Below are 21,647 nucleotides of genomic sequence, written 5' to 3'. Positions count from 1 at the left end.
AATGAAGTCGACCATTTTGTTTTAAGTAACGAATGGAGTGTGTAACAACAAACAATGTATACACGATGGAATACGATTTCCTGGCCCATTTGTTTGTGGGTGGGGAGGGGGGGGGGTGTAAAAAACTGAAGTAATATTCAAATCGACGTATTAGTCAAGTATGACATCAATAATTTGCATGGTCAGTCTATAAATTGCAAGCTCGCCCTCTATTTACCGGCGGAACTAGACAGTTTTCAAGAGGGTGGGGCGGTCCTCCTTTGGGGCGTCAGACCCAAGAAGATGTTGATCGACAACTTCCCACGACGGTAGAAATAAATACATAAACATATCATCGATTGACTGGACTCCAGGGTCGTTTCAAACGACTGCAACAGTCGCAATTTCGTGAAGCCTACTCCTACAATAATTGTTTCAAACGTCAAATTTATTTACCATCGGAATAGCGATAACCATCAAACTTAATTCGGGCGACTCTGGAGTGTTTCAAACGGGTGTGAAGCATTTTGGGTTAACTCTTTTACTGGAACGGTCAGCTGTCTGGGGAATCCGCCTTCGTATGGGTTCAAGAGACGAACTAGCGAACTCGGATGCCAGGGCTTATGGGCACGCCTCGTTTCTTCGCTTTGATGGTGTTGTACCTTTGGGTTGAACAGACCGGACATGGAAGGAGCCGTGATGGGTCGGGAAATTTGAGATCACAGAAAAGTCTTAAGAGTCGGTAAGGTAATGCATTCTTGAATTCCTGAGTTCTACTCCTGAATGCATGCACGGTCAACATTGTGTTGGTTTTTGTCTTCTACCCCGACTTATTTTTCCTGGTCCCAAATGGGCCAGCCTATAGTTCCCTTTGCACTTGACTGACTGACTGACTGACTCCCCGACTGACTCCCCCCCCCCCACTGTCACTTGTGAATTAGACTTGCTTTACTTGAAATGCGCTGTGATACCTATTCGTCAGTATGGAAGAAACGACAACACTTAGTGGAGCATCAAACGTAGGGTTAAAGAAATATTGGAATTGGTAAATAATGTAATGTACGTGATGATTGTTGCAGGGGGGGGGGGATGGGGGGTCATGAGGGCATGAAAAGGTTAACGCGAAGTAACTCTGAGGGTACCCCTATGTTATCGTGTGTACTTATTGTGGATACCTTTGTTTAATTTGCTCGTTATCGGGGTCAATAGACATCATCAAATATATTGCTTTTTCGACTAGACATTCGAAAAAAAAACTTTATAAAATTTCAATTAAAATTCTTATTGTTCAGCCAGCAAAAATTAAATAGTTGAGGGTGGATCACCGTCTGACCATTTGAACAATAATAAGAGCCGGCGATCTTGGATGCTATCGGGTGCCGTATTTGCCAACGGACACAATTTTACCGACAGAATGACGAGTTGCTGACAAAACAAAACAATGATTAGGCAAGAAAAAAAAGTCTCCGGTTTCTGGTATGGAGCTTGCCCAAAAAGTCGTGCAGCGACGCATCTTCTCCAAGACTTTTTTTGTTCAAATGTCGGCTGATGATGCAGATTACGCTTCGATCCTCTTAAAACTCTCAAAATACCCTTCAGGGTGGAGCTTGAGGTGACCTCAGTAAGGCCATAAGGCTTGTAAATTTGCACCCACTTACGATCTCCACCAACACGAACATTCTTCGGGAAATTAGGATAATCAAGACAAAAATTAGAGAAAACGATTACGTACGACGGTACGTAAGACCATACATACAGTGACACCGACATCGTGCATGTGCTGCCAGGCTGGTCATTACTCTCCTTACAAATTGAGCTAATTAAAAAGCGTTTACAGGTTCCAGATACACGCAACCTCGTCCACAGGGTGTCGAGCAGTGCGCACCCACCACTACCTGCTCTCTCACCCTGGTACTGGATCATTTGCATGTGCAAGATTTTTGAACACGTATGCAAATGAGGCGTAGTCTGGTGCCTGGAAGAACGTTACATTAGCGTTTGTGTTTTTGTAGCGGTGTCTGGGGTGAAAACAGCATCAATTCGTCGCGCTGTGAGTTATGAAAGCACGTCGTTTTTTTTAAAGTTAAAATGTTACAATCTGGCCCGCCAATATGCAGTATCACATTTCATATCCCTTCCTCCATGATATGAGCAACCTGGAAAGGAAAGGAGTATTTCTGAGGAGGCGTGGACGACCATGATCGTGAAAACACGTAATGCACGTTGGAATTTAACACCAACTACACGATATAAATCCATTACTAGCAAATTGCGGTATCGAGTCAGGATACAGGAAGAAAGTTTCCAATCAAGGACTTACTATTGGAAACGAGTTTGGCAATAAAGTAAGCACTGGGGATAACGTTGAGATACACAACCATCGCTCCCTCAGTCTGGCTCCCAGACGCACAATTACAAAACTACAACACTGTCTGCAAATGGTGCCCGACTAAATTTAGTGCAAAATATTTGGGAGTCCAGAGAGGCCACATAAAGCTTATACTCGATCGTAACCGCATCTGAAAACACGTTAAAACAGCTTTAAAACTGTGCAACAGCAGCAGGATTGAAGTCACAAACCAGTGAGTTTCACGTTTATAAGACATCATCTTACATTAAAACAAAAATAACTTTTTAACTTTTTAAGTTCACTCCTCCAGGTTTTCCCAGGCCAACAAAGTGCCCCTCTCGCGGCCATAAATGTGCCCCCTCGCGATGACAACAAAACTGCCCCTCAAACGCGCACATGAAAGCAATATGATATGAAAAGTGCCCCCCCCAACCCCCCCCCCCCCCCAAATACCCCTCGCGCTCGCGCCATCAAAAACAACGGTGCTCCTCTCGCGATAACTTGTCGAGATGGAACAAACTGCCCCTAAAAGCACAAATAGTGCCCCGCTCACAACGTGAAAACTGCGCCCCTCTCAACATGGAAAACTAGCCTCTCACGATAAAAAAACATAGTCCCTTTGCTTAAGCCTCCATAGTCAAATTCAAGGGCGGACCGTATCAAGAAAGGTTACTGCCTGGGGTGTGCCGGAGGCCGAAGGGCTGTCTCAAGTAAGAAAAAATACCCTTAATTGAGAGCACTATACGGCTATATTAAAGGAAAAGACCTACACTGTAATTTTTTTAGTAAGGGAATTAAGGTTGTAACAATTCTTAACTGCAATGTAAACGGAAATAGACTCACAATTTTCTCTTTCACACCGGCGGAAGGTGTCTATTTTTCTGAGCGAGTGTCCCTTTTTGGTGCCCCCCCCCCCAGTTTGAAAAGCGTGCCGCCGCTGTACATACTGGCTTCTCAACTCTAACAGTTTACTGAAGACCATCATCTACTTTGCAATGAACAAAACGTTTACGAACAGAGCAATTGAAATCTTACAATGTATAATTCCAAATATTTGCCTCAACGTCAACACGTGGCATCAAAGTTTTGACAAACATATTCTCAGGTTGTGCTGTAAAGCCACTGAGATTGACGACCGGAGAGAGACATATCGTCCACCTAGAATGATTCAAGTGGTTGGAGACTGTGAGCTCAAAGCGATTCGTGAGATCACAACGAATCAACTAAAACTGACCAATTCAATGAAACGCAACTTTAAAGGGAATGTACAACATTTGCAAACATCAAAAATTAAAACTACTAAATTATTATGAAATACCTTATACTGGACTGTTAGTGAATGACAATCTAAGGCTTCCTGTAAAATCATGGCAGCTGGTGCTGACATTTTCAAGAAAAGTGGTGTCCATTAAATCAATTTCCGACGCTGGGCGGCCGACCAGCGTTTTCAAATACTGCCCTTTTTACCATATTTAGTCTGAATTTTGTTTGCATGTAATCGATAACACATCTATGAACGGGTACAAACCGTTCCCTGAACTTAACACTTTTCCCCGACGCCTAAAAATTGCTCCATTTCAACTTGAGTGGCGTCATGGAGCCAGACTACAATTAGAACATGATTGTTTTTTCTTTGTTTTTTTCAAGCATCTACGAACACAAACTGAAAAATGTCAGTGTAACAATATTTCCTTTAAATAAAAATCACCCAAAATCCATCAATTTCTGAAAATTACAACAAGAGCAAATATTGTATTCCCTTTAATGGTCGTTTACATATGTTGAAAGTAATTATTTTTTCATTATTACAGGCCGCCCCTCGATTTTTGAGTAGATTAGGACATTATGCAGTCGACTGTATTTGGCATTGTATAATGTCCGCCTACTGGAAGAAAAATTATGTTCATCAATGAAGACATGGAAGACAGTACAGACAATAAAGTGTGGACAAACATTGGGCCATAAAAATGATGTAAAAAGGATGACTATTTCATTTAGTGTATACAGAGAATATTACATAGAATTGTAATACTTGTTTAGAAAATGGACCCTCGTTGAGAAATATAAAGACTACTTTATTAAAGTTAAACATACATGTGTGAGAATATATTGCTCTAATCACACTCACTCTCTGTGGTTACTTTTGCCTTGTGTGACCCACTATTTTTCGAATTATCTTAGAATGAATTTGAAAACGAATACGACTTTAAATACGGGTCAGGTCGACTGATGAGTTATAGCTACTTTGTATGTGCGTGATTAAACTGTCTTATCTTTCAAATGTCATTAAGGTTTTTATTGGGCTGATAAACAACATACAAACTGGCAAATGAAGCTTGCTCATTGCACCAAAATTCACCTTTAAATGTGTTCTTGCTTGTTTACTTCATTCCCACCATGAAATTTAAAACTCGCTTGCATTTGTCGCGTTCCACCGCAAGCGGCACATTTTTATTCCCCAAGAGACATCATAATTAAAAGGATACGCTTGAGGCGACAGATCAAACGGATTTAGCCAGAGAATCTGACGCACTTTCGAGACAATTCTCTTCCCGCTTGGCTGATGGAGAACGACTGGAATAAACCACCACACTGCGTATGACATTTTTGTGATATCATCTGACTCTCCCTTGGTCGGCAAAGTGGGCGGTTCTAAAAATATGATTGAATAAATGTCGGCATTCTTGCTGCCTGGTTTCATTTCTATCGTCGGTATAGGCCAGAGAACTTCGCTCGATCACCGTCTTTAGTCTCTGCAGTTTTCTTTAAATATTTCATTGGTACCCGTTACTTAACGACTGTGCAATAATGTCAGGCAACGTATTTTGGGGTGTACTGCTGCTTGCTGTATTCGCCAATGCTGCTGACTACAAACATGGTAAGTATCGTATTGTGACATGAATCTTTGAAACCACTACAAATGGCCCCTCGTCTCCAGCCTTTCCGAAGAAAAACAAACAAAATACCAAATAGAAATTTGTCTCCTGGTGGTTAATTTTTATTTTATTCGAAAACAAATTAAAATCTGTAATATCATTACGTTTCCATCATGAGTGTCAGTGTCGTCATTCAGTGCCACTTAATTGCCAACATCAATTGTTTAACTTCAGTTTTAGTTCATCATATTCTCCGATGGGGCAAATTCAATTTGTCAGACTGCGACCCCTTTAAAAAAAGAGGCTGTCAGTGTTAGTTACACCTTTAGACGATTTAACGAACCTACAAAGTTGCGATTATCTTGAGTCTTGAAAGAGTGACGACAGTTAAAAATGACTGAAATTTTCGTCTGGTGTTTGTTAGAAAAAGGTTTCGTGAGTGTAATTAGAGTAATTGCGTGCGTTGAAATGGATGCATATCGTTTTGAATATAAACAGCCAATATAGACTGCTTAATCCAACCCGTAAGGTTGAATACCTTCCAAATGTATCTGTAAATGTCTCAATGTAAATCAAAACATATAGTGGCTTGATTGAGTTTTCGTATTCTTTTTGAATGGTTTTGTCCCGAAACGCTAACAAAGGTCCCGAAACCTTGGCCAAAAGAAGTGTTGTGCGAGAAAATTAATTCGAAAATGTTTCCCAACGTTTATTTTTTAGTTAATGTTTTTCAACAGTTCTTTCCTGTGTAAATTCCTGAAAGTTGCCCCGCTAAAAAAAATATGACGTCAAATCCTGAATTACATTTTTCTGAGATGTTCAGTGGAGATCATCCTCATGTGCACAGTAATGTCATTGTTAAGTTATTATCGGAATGTGACGGTTGCCCAAGCTTTTTGATACAAGAAGCAAGTTTCTCTCCATTTGAAGAAAAATTAAAAATAAGGACTTAGGCTATATCACATGTTTTTCGCTCTGTAGGTTGCTATTTGGTCCCCTTGACGTCAGAATTATATGCATAAATATCGAAACTGCGTCTCCTTGGTAAGCCATTCTAAAAATCTAAAAAGGTTTGCTCAAGGAAATATATTTTGTTTAAGTAACCACAAAATCTAGATCATATCCTGAAACCAAATGACGGTGTATGGATCGTTTCTTCTGAGAAAATTCCTGGAGGTGAATGTTTCCTTCATCAGGCGTGTTTTCACTCCAACCATAGTTATTAAATTATCCGCCTTGTCGGACACAAATTTAATAAAGACAAAGTTATAGCTTAACCTGCCTTGCAGCGGGGGTAGCGGGGGCAGCGGGGGCATTATTCGTAGCTACCGTTTCACTAGCTGAAATAGCAGACGTCTACTTCTCTGCTGGATGACATTATAGAATGAAGTTCGTATCACTCCAGTGCATACAATCACGTCCGCGTCTCTGGTTGTTAGTGTTTCGCAATGCATGCATGATTACGCATGCACCATCTGCTAGTGACATCTCTATTAATTAGTCGAAATTAATAAAGACGAGCGGCATTGTGACTGAACTGATTGATAATCCAAGATGACAGGTGTTTTTTTGGTGACTTTTAAAATAGAATTTTGCTTATCAGCCAAGACTTTTTTTAAAGCAAATTGTTTATTGTGTAAAAGTTTTTTTTTTGACTGAACAAAAGAATAAATTAGTAAAAGTTATAGTTTTGGGTGTAAACGATTTTGTCGTCACACGTACGACAGTCAGTTTACGAAGTTATGAATTAAATCTACTTGTTTCACGTGAGTAAGTCTGTCGTCATTATTTTCGAGCACTCAACTGTAACGATGACGGTTGAGTAGCTTTGGGTGGAAAATCATTAAAAATTGGTACGCCTACCCCAAGATGTCTTTGATTCATTCCAAACAATTGAATACTTTGATATTAAAAAATTAGCGACTTGGAACAGAGAAAGGGGAAACGTTTAACTTGAGCTTTAATAAAATGTTGTGGTAAAATGTTGTGGGTGTGGTTCGAAGGCATAACTGCCAGTGACGTACACAGGATTCGTCTGGGTCGGGATCACCAATTTTGTTTCCATCCAGTCGTGAGGCCAATTCGGCAGATTTATTCATGATGAATAAATAATCGGTAATCTGTGATATGTAAATTGTATTAGCCATACCACGCCTAGTGCGTTCACTACCAGCCCCTTCCCTTCGGGAGTTTCCCTTTTTGGGGGGTGCCGCGGATGACTCAAAACATGACCCCCTTTCCTTCATGCACCACTGCTGGGGCCTATTCAATGTGAGCTTTTGATAAATATCAAGCATATTTTTAAATCAACTTTTATGCTTTTGCATATGATTGCATGCATCATGATGTTTCAAAGCAAGACGTTGTGTGGGCAAATGGACATTATTATTATTAAATTGAATTGACATTCGGAGTTTATGAGATTTCGACGATATCGAGTTACGTACTAACAGGCATCCAGCATGTTTATTTTTTGTTGTTGTAAATAAACAACTGTTTTTACTGAATTATTATGTAGGTAAACGATTGACTCAGAAACAAACAGTAAGCTGATTGGCAGCATCTCTAAATCAATGTTTGATTATTCTATTTTATTCTTGGTAAAAAGATAAATGTTTGGAGCCACTGGAGCGCGGACGATGCCGTGCGCGCATGCCCAGTTGGGGCTATGACAGTGACTTGGGGCAGTGTGTGAAGTTCATCTACGGAGGCTGCGGAGGAAATGCTAACAACTTCGCCACTGCTGAGGAGTGCATTGATAAGTGCGAACGTAAGGATTTTTCTGTTAAATATTCAGACAGGAAAAATAGCCAGCATGGGCGATGAAGGCTGGAAATACAAGCTTAACCAGTTTTCGTATGAAGTAAAGCATACATTAAACAGTCACATTTCTGAGAACTACATGGCAGAGTTGTAACGAGTCACTGATTTGTGTGACTCGAGTCGAGTCGAGTCATTTTAAAGAAGTGACTCGAGTCGAGTCAAGTCGAGTCGTTAGGGTAAGAAGGTTGAGTCGAGTTGAGTCGAGTCACAGTGTGTAGTCGAGTCGAGTCGAGTAAAGTCGAGTTGAGTCAAGAAATTAGCTCGAGTCCATTCGAGTCACAAATATTTGAACACTATACAATAAATAAACAAACAACAGAGAGAAAGTCATTTTTTTGGCTTTTTAATTTTACATTCCGGCTACTACATGTGGTGACACCACATTTGACTTTTAATGAAAATAAAAACGGGGTGCCAGGTGATCGCCATTCAACTAATGTATGTATATGTATATACACTATTCGCGAACAAAAACTGGCACCGGCGTAAGTCATTGCAAATATTTTTTACTTTTATTTTCCTCGAGTGGAGTCAAGTCATTCTGTTGAGGGACTCAAGTCGAGTCGAGTAATTTGCTTGCAGTGTCTCGAGTCGAGTCGAGTCATTTGCCCTTAGGGACTCGAATCGAGTCGAGTCACTAAAAATTGTGACTCGAGTCGGACTCGAGTCGAGTCATCATTGACTCGAGTCATTACAACTCCGTTACAGGTACTCTGATGTCACTTGGTAAACCATTAAAGTTTCAGTTATTAAAAACCATGGCAAACATATTATATATATCGTAAAGCTATTCAATCAAGTTTCTTTTCAAGGAAACTCCCTTCAACCGAAATTATTGTAGGTATATTTTCAGGTAAGAAGGAATGTTTCCCAAAGATTAGTGACTTTAACTCACTTATAATATCTCGTGATACAGATCCACGCTCATGTTATGACGAAGAAGGGCAAAAATGGTACGCTGATCAAGAGACAAAAGAAGGCGGATTTGGGTGCGGTGGTTGGTAGGTAGTTCAGTCCTATCTTTGTTGTTTCATAATGCTATTAGCATGCAGAGAGTGAGAATTGTGGTATTTGATCGAATATCTGGCTTCCTGTCGATGATGGCTTTTTTGGATGGCCGGATTTTCCAGTCTGTCCGTCTGTCGGGCTGTCGATTTGATAGGTATGTGGTTTATTGTGAGCCCACTGGACGGGTGTCGGGGACCTGCTAATAGTGAGTAGATGGCTGGTGGTCCCAACACGACTCCTAATCTATTAACTGACTATTCCCTATCTCAACTCCGTACGGGTCATACTATCTGTGGGGTTAAACCATTTTTGTGACATCACACTATTGTGAAAAGTATAGATTATTTTCACGAATTTACAGGTTACTGTTAGATTCTTAACGAACCACAGTTACCATGGTTTCTGGATTTTTGTAAATTTACCATAATTGTACTGCGGAATGAGGTCAAATGGAAATCAAATTGAAAAGTGATATACTGTTATGAATCATAGTCCCTACTGTATCACTTGACGAACTGGAAAATTTGAAGGTATTGTGTGTCAAGAAAAATTCAGAACTGTTTCTATCAGACATGACTTACTAAGTTGACCTGCTTTTGGCAGTGAGACATGAACTTAACTATACTGACGCCTTCCATTCATTGTACATTGACTATTATGTACGCATTAGTGAGTAATTTTACAAATCTACACTTCAGCCTATTCCAAAACACGGAGAGTGGGGTGATGCATGGGACTCATTTTAATAAACCTTTGTTGTTTTGAACAAAATAGTTTAAGTCAGAGAAAAGACTCGGAACTGTAGATTCCGTGGACTTGGTTTCTCCTCCTTCATTCTTAGCACGAATCTACGGTTCCTCGTCCATTCTGTATAACATATCGGTTTGGTTTCTTGGCCTGGTGGAGGGGAGTTTGTATGAAGGCTTGCCAGTGTAGTTTGCATACCTCCTTGTACGTGTATTTTTTCGTCACTTTCGGGCTGTATCGCCTAGTGGCTATACGTACTCACCTCCGATCTCTCTAGCTTTGGATCAAATTCAACACGTTAGTAGCAAACAGTCAGAACATAATAGGCAAAATAATGTGAACAACGTCCCTTACAATTTACATCAGTAGTTTAATATACCAAAATCTGATAATCTTAATTTCTTTATTTTACAGCACTTGCAACGATGGTTTGTTTGAGTGCGGAAGTTGCAGTAAGTTTGCTAATTTAAGTTTAATTTTTCAATTCAGAGATGATCCAAGTAATAAGGACGTCCAAACAATTGCGAATGCCACAGTTCGCTCGATACCAAGCGTAAGTTCATACGCAGTATTGCAGACCTTCCGAAGCTTTGAGTTTCCACTTGTTCTTCTCGATGCACAAAACTCCTAAAAGAGATTTTCTTTCACACGGTATCACTGGAACTGTCACACATCGGGTCCAACTGTTGATGTGGGTTGGGCCTACATGTACTTGACAAAATCCAACTTTACAAGACATATTTTTAATGTTTTCTTTTATCCAATTAGACCTGATCCCGATAGTCTGTAGTCGAGCCATCTGTCACAACAAGTGTGACAATGGATACCAGATTGACGAGGACGGATGTCAGACATGTGACTGCAAGTCTAACGCAGGTAAATTTCTTTATTTCATCCGGCGCCAGTTTATACAAGTCTTAAAATGCAAGTTATCAGATTTTCTACGTTCTAGAGGTAACGAAGTCCTGTTTAAATATGTACTGTCCGTACTCTTCAACACGTGTGGATCTTTTTCTATTTACAAATTTTGCACTAGTGTGTTGTTTAATTCAAATAAATTATAATAATGGGTTTTTAATTTGGGCGTCTGCAGCTCTCTGCAACGTTATCTTGAGTGCGTTCGATTACTTCCCCCAGCTTACTCGCGCCTGACTCCTCGCGTAATGACAGACATGCGCAGTGGAGCTAGATAAACGAACGGTTTCGGGTAAAGTTTCGTACAAGAGCTGGAAACATGGGCGTCGCCAGGATAATTTTCTATAGGGGGCGAAACATATTCCCCCCCCAAATCCTGTTTTTCTCAACATATTCTCGATTTATCAGTTTTAGAGGGGGTAGGGACATTCCCCCCCCCCCATTACATGTACACCAATGTGACTTCTCGCCTCTTTTCTTTTCTTTTTTTTCCTCTCTTTTTTCTTTTTCCTTTTTTTGTTTGTTTTGTAGTTTTTCCCGGCCAAGTTAGCAGATTTGGCGGCCAAATTTGTGACCAATCACTCATTTTCTCACGATGTGGAGATCAACATTCAATTAGCTAAAAACACCAATCAATTTAACATTTGAAGCACGCGATTTCACATTTTAATCATGCAATTTTAACAACAGGGCATTCATATTAAAATTGCACAAACGAGCATCCAAATTCGCCGGAGCTTCCAGCTGTGTAAGTTTGGTCATTCAAATTCACCGTTAAGCAGGCATTTGTGAAAAGTAAGCAAATGAAATCGAAATAGGTTTATGTCATTCCGTTGTTTGTTAGAATTAGAAGGAGTGCCTTTGTTCCAATTTGGAAGTATGGATATAAAAACCTGTCTCCAAAAAGAGTCTGCCAATACTCTGATCACCGTGCACACTGTTAGCTTAAAGCACTAGAAATATCAACATGGCAGCTGGGCGTTACATGAGAATTTCAAATGTAGATGCTTGGCACGGCAAGAGATCGATGGCTAACAGACCTGCAGGAAACAGTATCCTCATCATTCCAAAATAAAGAGAGACAAAAAGGGACTCTAAGATGATTAAACATCTAAAAAGTTAAAGAGATATAAAAAAAAATACATAACCAAGATTACAATTGAAAACAGAAGATCAAAAACCCAAAGATAAAGAATTAAGAACATATAGATTTATGTGAACACGATAAAAAGAAGGGAAAACATCACCTAAGTTTACTATCGCCTATAGATTTGTTGTTTCATATTTCAATTTAGGATGAGTTAAACATGAAAATGTCAGGTCTTTGAATTTGAACGCCTGAAATCTAATACGAACCACGGGAATGACAGCAGGGCGCCACTCCGCTTCAAATTGGCCACTATCAAGATGAATTCGAATGCTATTTTTGCGAAATTGGCCGGGAAATTATATGCTTTTCCGGGGGGGGGGGGTGTTGCAACCTGACGCCACTTTTTTCTTCATATCATCTCAATGAAGGTCATTCATTGCAACAATGATGATAAGACATGAATCTGGAACTGAGAAATATAACCATTTTTGTTAGGAAAAAAATGGCTTGACTCTCCATAGACTTTGTACACAATCATGGAGTGGCGTCAGGTTGCAACATTTTTCCGAATTCCCAGACTGCATCCGAATCAATTATGTCTAGAGCACGTCCACGCCGGCGCCCAGTGAAAATACGAGGGGACGCGCTGACAATAATTCGTAGCCGTAGCTCCGTGCATAGAGCTACATAGGGTTTGTAGCTCTATGCTCCGTGGAAGCCCGTTTTCGGACACGGCCTGAGGCGCCCGCCGGACGTTGCATGGCCTTATGGGATACTTACCCAAGTAACCGGCTCGGCGAGTTGGTCACTTGGGCCAAGCTCGAGTAAACGCGAGAAGTCACGTGAGAGGTAAATCGAACGCTGTCGCGCTTGCACGAGTAAGCGCGGGGGAAGTAATCGAACTCACTGCTTATATTGCTTTTGCGCACACACAGATCCACTCTCCGAGTAGACTGGTCCCCACTCCAACGTTTTCGATGCTGATATGGGGGGGGGGGGGGGGGCTGAAACCAGTCTACTCGAACTATTTTTTGTATCGCAATTAAAAAACTAATTTATTTCCGGGATGAAATTCCAAAATAGCACAGACAGTACATCTTTAACGTCTGTTTGTGTTTCATTTCTAACAATAATGTTATTCTTCGTTTTTAAGCGATAGCATTCAGAGCATGAGTTGCATGTACTTACTTGGGAAGATTTATAAAGTAACTTGTCATGAATTCTTTCCTTCTCGATCAATAGGTGGTTTCACTGACAAGTTGAAGTTCTACTGTCAAGAAGTTTGCAGTTTCTGTGTCTCCAATGATAACATTAAATGCCCGTCGGAATGTGATTGCTACAAAAAATAAAATGAATATGTACACCAAGAATCGCAAAATATAATCATTTCGTTAAATAGTAATATTTGGCAAGACCCTTTTAGGTCCTAAACAGGATGGAAAGAGTATTTAAAAACAACCGTTAATAATTCAATACAATGGCAGTCATTGGGTAAAAACGTAAACTTTAAATAGGACAATAAAATGTCTTTTGGGACACACAGTCTTTTGAATATACTTGAAGGACTAATTCTCATTTACAAAGAAATCTAAAATGACCGTTGCTAAGAACTGCATTCAAGCATAAGTGGAACAAGCTCGAGTAGAATCCATCGGATGTAGGTAAATCTTTGCGTCGTTATCTTTTTTGGTCTCACACAAGTACGCGATGTGAAAAGAAACGCGATCGAACAAGGATACCTAGGAACAAATATCCGGATGTGAAAGGTCGTAAGTAATATTTTATTTTTACCCATTTCCAACTGGTTTCTGGTCATTTTTTTTCTCTTGGAATACCAAGATAAAATTCCAACATGAATGTTTCTTAGGGGTTATTGGCATCTCATTTTATTAAAACTAAAAAAATAGCATGACGTAAAAAGAGAAATATTGTGTTACATATGTACCTCTCACCATGGGCGTCGTCAGGATTTTTTCCAGGGGTGAGGGGAAAGCAAATTTCCCCAAAAATTCCTTAACTTTTTCATAATATTCTCAATTTATCATTTTTCCGAGCGTGAGCAGGGGGGGGGGGAGGGCATTTGCCCTACCCCTCCCCCATCAAATTAACAGCAATATAATGGCTTCGCATCTCTTTTCCCTTTTTCCTTTTTCCTTTTTCCTTTTTCCTTTTTCCTTTTTTTTTCGTTTTCCGGGGCGGGTGGGGAGTGGGGGGTGGTGGGTTTCCCCCCTCGCGACGCCCATGCCTCTCACTTCTGAAAATTTGAAACACATGTGGATTATTTGAACTCGGAGCAAAATCTTACAAACTCGATCGGCTAGAAATTATTCTGTCGAAAATTATAGCAAGAGAGAGGGCAAATCCGTGTAAAATGCCCATATAAGGGTCACAGAGGGGTCCGGAAGCTCAAAGACAAAAATGACGTTATTTCAGGCCCTAATACGCTTTGGCCTTTTGAATGAGGGCGCCCTTTCATATCTATTAATCTATTAAAGTGTTCTCGTAATTGCAGTTAAGTAAAAACAAAGCTTTGGGTATGAGTTCACGACAATGTACTTAGCTTTATTTGTGATTTACAATGAAGGTAGTTTACCTACCTTGCTTTCTCTTGATTTTGGTCGATTAAAAATTTTTTTTTTGCAATATTTATTATATAAGTTTATTATTTCTGTTGTTGCAATAAGCCTTTTTGGTTATTACATGTAAAATGAAGGCATGGCATGACTAGAGCATTTTTAATTCAATTTATTCATCTACATACGAGGCTAAATTTTAATAAAGATTGACCTACTTATTAATTTGTAATACTACCGGTGTAACGTGGTCAGTTTAAAAATAGGCGCTCGGCCTACGTCAAAGACTAGTTAATAATTTTTTCAAAGCGTCAAAGCCTTAAACGTTTTCAGCTTTCAAATTTTTCATCAGCCGAAAAGATTATTGATTTGAATTTGCTTGGTATCTTCTTGATGTTGATCTGCCTGTCACTGTGAACTTTTGTTAAGTGCTTCATCAATCTTAAAAGTTCCGGGTCGAAATGACCCTTCTTTGCCTTTCCGGCCATTGGACCCCCAAAAGTATCATTTCGACACAAAAAAAAAAAAAAAATTTTCACCCCCAAAAAGTGTCAATATGACCCAGAAAAACGTCGGGTCAAATCTGACGAGAGTTGAGGGTCAAATCTGACCCGGAACTTGTAACGGATGTTCCTTTTTTGTATATTTAATTTGATTTATAACTTTACTGTTATTGCACTTCTTTGGTCAAATATACAAAGTAGGCCTATGTAGGCAATAAAATAATTCTATGTTCGTAGGCTTATTCTGTACTCTATCATTGTGGTACACGGGTCTCTCGATCCACGGCCACAGGTCCTACAGTAAGTTGCCAATTTTACAAACACCTGAAATGTACTGAACAAAATAAATTACCCCTTTTATGAAAATCTTAAACTTTTGTAGCTATGGTGAATGTTCCAGTCTCGTGTCAGACACTCTAAAATCATCCGGGTCGGATGTTGATGGAATCGTTGGCGTGACGCCCCTGAAGACGGACGAATGTTGCGCGTTGCCAAACATGACACCTATAATAATAATAATGGAGCGAGCGCGGTATAAAGAGTCCTTGCTCGTGCAAAAGCGATGCTGAATGGTCAAGTGGTGTACACGGTGAGTACAAAAAAAAACGCATCCCAAATGGCACAACCAAATTTTGAATGAAGTTTTGCCTGTAGCACTTTCGAAATCTAGGATAAGAAAGCCAATTAATGAGCTTTCTTTTAGTACAAGAATCATTCAAATCGCTCTTGTACTTTTCAAGTTACGGCATTTAACACAAACACCGTTTTACAGACTATTCCAGGATCACAAAAACGACAACGTGTTCTTTCAGCAAAAGGAAAACAATTCACATACACCCCTATGATAATTGTTTTCGTTTTGCTGAAAGAGCACTTCCTTTTTTGTGATCCATGGAATAACTTTAAAACGGCGTTTGCGTTCAAACTGCAGTAACTTGAAAAGTACATGAGTGATCCGAATGATTCTTGTACTAAAGGAAAGCTTAATGACTGGGCTTTCATATCCTAGATTCAGGCGCGGTTCTAGAGCCAATATTTGGGGGGGGGGGGGGGGGGGGCTAGCAAGGTTGATCGAGATTTTTTTCAGGGAAGCGTGCTGAAATGTAGACAGGTTATTTTCTCCGGACACTTAGGCCTCTGAAAATCAATAGGGGGGGGGGGGGGGGGGGGGGGGGGCGGGCTCGTGCCATATTTTCAATGGGGAGCGCTGATAAAATCCTACAATCAGGCACACTATATTAACTAAAAGTGTACAAATGCACCCTAATTCTCATTTAGGGTTAGAACGTTCCCATGTACGTCAAATTCCTACATTTTGCTTGTGCATTTTTTTTTGTGAAATTTTTTTTTTTTTTTGGGGGGGGGGGCTACACAAAATTTTCTTTTTAGGGGGGCTAAGCCCCCCTACGCCCCCCCCCCCTCGTAGAACCGCCACTGCCTAGACTTTGAAAGTGCTACAGGCAAAACTTCATTCAAAAAGTAATCCTGCCATTTGGAATGCTTTATTTTTTTATTTTTTTATTGAATTTAAATTTTGTCCAATAATTTTTCCTGATATTATAACGTTAAACAGTTTGCAAAGAAAATGACGGGAACGGAAAGACAAAAATGAATGCTACGACAATAAAAATTACAGCGTTAAGGGTTGCAGACCAGTAAATAAACTTCTATAGACCCCAATGGTAAATGCTCCCACTTCAGAAATTCGGGAAAAATACTCACAACTCTCCAAGGTGTTCGGAACACACATCAAATTAAAGCTTATTTCATCATCTTTCATTTTCTTTTCAAGTTTTGGGGGGTCAACTGATGACTTTTAGGAGAAATTTCCATCCGAAGATGATCACCCCTGAAAATAGTCCTGAAGCCCATCGCCATTTTGAAAAACAATGCCTACACTCCATTGCAAAATAGAGCGCTTTTAGGGCCCCAATTTCATCCAAATTGAACGGAACTACAAGCTCACAGTCCTGTGCACGGCTTCCACCCATATATTTTACAAATCCTCAAGTTCATGGCCCACAGCATGCTCCAATACTGAAGATTTTGAGGGCATGCAAATCGTGATTTGGCCGGCGCAGGCAATTTCGGACCGATTTACTGGTCTGCAACCTATGGACTTCGCTCGTACCCCCGCCCTGCAAACAGGACGCTGGGATATCTGATGAATTCACGCTCTGATTGGTTGGATTTTGCGTGACCTGTGACCTGCGCGTCATCACGGTCATGACTCTGCAAGTTTTGAAACGGCCGTTAAAAGACTGATTCATTCCAGTTTAGAGATGTTTCATTTTTGATGAAAAGCGTTATAATGTAGGAAATTCTTAAATCTTATCTGTGTTGTTTACAATTCCCGTCACTTGCTCAGGAGTTCGAATGACGAACGGTAGTATTGCATTATACGATGCTCAAAATTTTGTCCACATGGTCCGTAATGAAACAGAAATCACATCCGGTATGGAATGCGCGCATTTCTATCGGAAGATTTCGGATAGCATTTGCGCTCATTGTCTTACTGCGGTCTTGAACAGCTGCGGCCAGGTGCTTTATACATAGGTCATAGGCCATTTCCTTCACAAGATTCTGTGAAGCTCATCAGAGTATCCCAGTGCCCAGGGCGGGGGGTACGAGCGAACCTATGGACACTCCGTATTTTTTTGCTGTCATCAATTTTTTTCCAATAGAGGGCGCACTACTACGTGTACAAAAAATGCCCTACTTTTGATACTTGATAACTCTGTTGTTTTCTAATGCAATTAAAGCAATATTTCAGATGATGTACACAAGGAATGACAAATTCTATGGAGCGATTTTTATTATTTTTGGGCGAAAGGGTGAGATTAAAACGCCATCCAAAAAAACCCTCACTTTCAGAATATTCTACTTTGGACTTGGCGTCCCCCAATGTTCACATAGCGCTTGAAACAGGGCTGAAGGCACGTGCTGAGGTATGAAGCGGATCACGGTAGGCCCACAGATAAAACTAAATCACTCTTTCTGGAGACAATTACTGAAGAATATTGGCGACAAATACTAAAGAAAAACACGCTTTGATTGAATTTAAATGACATCCAATTATTGGCCGTGATATCCGATATCAGAAGTTTTAATATTTACGTTAATCGCAATTTCAATCCGAAATTGCAAGACGGAACTTACGGTTTGTATAACAGGTTCTCCCTTCAGCGCTGGCACTTCCGTGTTGCTCCATTAATTGTTTTGGAGAGGGAGGGGGAGGGAGCCTCTACAACCTTTTAAAAATCTCCCAACGGGTAATATTTTGGTTGAAATACAGTACCTTTGTTAGGAATTCGTTGCGATGACAGTCACCCTTCTAAGCCCAATCTTCACTGATTAAGACTTCCCAATAAAACTGTTACAATGTAACTACACTTAACCAAAAAGAATGTCCCCCTTCCCATAATATTTGGTTACAACTCACTCAACTAACTACTTATCAGTCTAGAAATTCCTTATCAATCCAGCCATACTCTATATTTTGCCTAAAACAGTGATAATGTGTACGAATGTATGCAATTTATGACAAATGATTCCGAAAACAGTTGAACTTTTATTTTATAAAACTCTATAGTGATTCTCTTGCGCACCGGTACAAGGATTTGTAAAGACTTACTCGTGGGGTCTGTTGTTCCATTCCTTGGTCACACTCAATGTTATTTTACCCCACAAGGAACCAAGTAAAAACACATCGTGCGCAAATCTGAAAAACACTTTACAATGTTAACGAAATTTTAAAGTTCCGTTGAAAATAATGTTTGTTTCTTCCATATTCTTACCTGGCCACACTTTACAATGCTAACACAATTTTAAAGTTCCGTTGAAAATAATGTTTGTTTCTTTAATATTCTTACCTGGCCACACTAGCAGATGGTTCTATTTTGTTGTTTTACCCTACAAGTAACCACGTACATACACATCGTGCGCAAAACTGAAAAACACGCTTGGAATGTTAACGAAATTTGAAAGTTCCGATGAAAATAATGTTTGTTTATTTTATAATCTTACTAAATTACACCTTTGTCACACTCAATTGTAGAAAGAGTTCAATCGGCGCACCACTTGGCCGTTTTTTAAGGGTTACATAAGAGCATTTTTTTCCGGATGAAAAGTGTGTGGGGTTTGTTTATTTTTAGGTTGTTTTTGTGATTGTATTTTTTATTAACTGATATTTAATTTATTTTTGTATTTCCATTGCTTTTTTTTCTTCGGTTCTCCCCCCCCCCCGAAAAAAATCCTGACGTTTGTATTACCATTGTATAATTTGTGTTCAGCCCTGTTTTCCTCGCCTCCTTTGGAAAAATGTAAGAGGGCCTGTCCGTCCTGAAGTGTCAATCCTATTTTTCTGAAAGGCAGTTTTTTCGGACTCCGATTTGTCTATAAATGTTTTAACATTTCTCTGTGGATGTATTGAATACTTTGTCTCCAGGCTACTTTCTCTTCTTGACAACAATAATGTTTAGGCCATCAATGTATGTGGTCTTTACAAGCAGTATTTGTTGACATTTGATGAGCATTAATTAATACATTTTAAATACAAATTATTAATAATTCTCATTCTTGTCCAAAGTTGGACAAGTTTCACTCGGTGCCCGTCTAGTTCAAGTTGACATTGTAAAGATCATAAGTGTATAATTTATTGAGCAAAATGTTTGCACTTATTCTCTTGTCCATGATTTTGTGTTTGTTGCCCGTTGTTGTTGTTAATGTTAATAGTATCACTTCATTTTACTTCTGAGAAAGATTGAGAGATAGTTTTTCATGGGGGGGGGGGGTTAAAGTCTGTAGTAAGTAGTTTTCATGAGATAATTTATCCTTTAAAAATCCGATTAGTATTAGAATCGTGATTTAAATCAATGATGAGGCGGACCTTTATGTAGTATTTTAGAGGTGGGATTAATAGCGACTAGTATTGGGTAATGCGATTTCTATAATTTTGTTTTCCTCGTCATCCCTACTCCCTACCATGCATGCCACAGTCCCTTGGACGAGGGGGGTGGCAGTTCCGACCGTTGTCAGCATTATCCACGGAGGAGCTACCAGTGCCATCCACATCCCCAACCCCATCCCATCCCCAACCCATCTTCATGCCCTGACACCATCCAAACCCAAACCCCAACCTATCCCCAACCCCAACCCCATTGACGACAACCCTTGGTCCGATTTTTATAATTTGGTGTCAAAAGATGCGCAAGGCTTGAGGCTAAAAGTCATAACAGGTGGGGTCGCGAATTTTTTTTTTTTAAGGCTATCGCGAAAAAGTCGGGGGGGGGGCAGATTCCGCCCGGCCCTTTTAGGGTTAAATTAAAATTTCGTCCAATTATTGATCATGATATAGAACATGAAGAAGTAAAAAAAAAAAAAAAAAGAATGACGGGAACCGTAAGACAAAGTAAATGCCACTGTAATCAATTTCTTTCTACAGAGGGTGCACCACTGAGGTCCTACTTTAGATCCCTTATAACGCTGTTATGGAGTTAAACTAACATTTTAGATGATGTACAAGAGAAATTACATTTTTTGAGCGATTGTCATCAGTTTTGTACGAAAAGGTAAAATTTAAGCGCCACCCAAAAATACTCACTTTCATTATTTGCTACAGTTGACTTGGCGTCCCCCAAATGTCCATGCAGCGCTGGAAAACAAGCTGAAGCCCATGCTGGTTTGAATCTTCTGGAGGAATGCAGAATCACCTCTGGTGTCGTTGCAAATGATCTAGGACAATCCAGGAGGTGTGCAGAAAAGTGTATTAATCGCCATATTTCCAATTCGAATAAAAATCACTTTTAATTGGAGACAATAAATGAAGAGAACACATCCCAATATTTGATCATGATATTTTAACATAAAAAGATTGTAAAACATTGACAGGAACCGTTGCAAACAAAAAAACATTGCGACAATAAAAACTAGACTATGTTACAACCATAAAATCTAATCGTCATGCGGACCGTGACATGCCCAATTAAGGTCTTAACCATTGAGCTCGAAATAGAAGAAAAAACAATCCCAGTCATAATCTCAAAATGTTAACCTTTTTTATGTCAAACGAAAGAGTCCCAACAGGTTCGCCCTTTAGCAAAGGAAGTCGTAGTCAACACGACGAGGGTAGCACTGCAATAGCTGTGAACTGAAGGCACCCGCCGCTGCTGTTGCTGTTGTCAAGCGGATGACTGTTTCGAAAAATGGAGCGTATTTCTATGGATCCTAAACACAAAGCACCCACTAAAGCGTCACAATCCAAATTCCTACCATTCACTGACCATGGCTATAACTAACCTAAGACGTTTTCAAGTCTGGAAAGGATGTATTTTCTCGACTGTGTGACACCCAGCGTTGAGAAATTTGGTTTGTTTGGTTAGAGTGCCCTAAATAATATCTAGGGTAATTTATTCTGTGGCGGAACTGCTTAAACTTTTTAAAAACTTCCCAACGGGTAATATTTTTTGCTGAAATACAGTACTTTGTTAGGAGTTCGTTGCGAGGACAGTAACTCTTCCAAGCCCAATCTTCGCTGATAATTTATTTAGTATCCCCAACAGAACTATAAATGTAACTACACTCAACCAAAAAAGAAAGTCCCCACCTTCCAATACTTTTTGGTTTAACTAAAAAACTACTGAGCACTACTTGCTGAACTAACGACTATTATGTAATAAATACAGAAATTCCTTAGCAATCCAGCCATACTCTTTCTTATGCCCAAGACAGTGATAATATTGTGTACGAATTTATAAAAGTTATGACAAATGATACCGAAAACGT

The 21,647-nt window shown here is 39.7% G+C and overlaps 1 protein-coding gene across 1 annotated transcript; it reads left to right on the top strand.

Moving 5' to 3' along the window:
- The first annotated feature begins 5,019 nt into the window (after positions 1-5,019).
- On the top strand, positions 5,020-13,831 carry LOC119740435 (boophilin-H2-like). Its single transcript, XM_038215747.1, has 6 exons — positions 5,020-5,207; positions 7,814-7,975; positions 8,945-9,029; positions 10,198-10,235; positions 10,552-10,659; positions 13,031-13,831. Exons 1-6 carry the CDS (start codon positions 5,138-5,140, stop codon positions 13,135-13,137), a joined length of 570 nt encoding a protein of 189 aa, XP_038071675.1. The 5' UTR covers positions 5,020-5,137; the 3' UTR covers positions 13,138-13,831.
- Positions 13,832-21,647: the final 7,816 nt, after the last annotated feature.

Source organism: Patiria miniata, unplaced genomic scaffold (genome assembly GCF_015706575.1).
Source record: "Patiria miniata isolate m_02_andy unplaced genomic scaffold, ASM1570657v1 HiC_scaffold_5, whole genome shotgun sequence".
NCBI lineage: Eukaryota > Metazoa > Echinodermata > Asteroidea > Valvatida > Asterinidae > Patiria > Patiria miniata.
The sequence above is the reverse complement of the archived record's forward strand: the minus strand, read 5'-3'. Positions and strand labels throughout refer to the sequence as shown.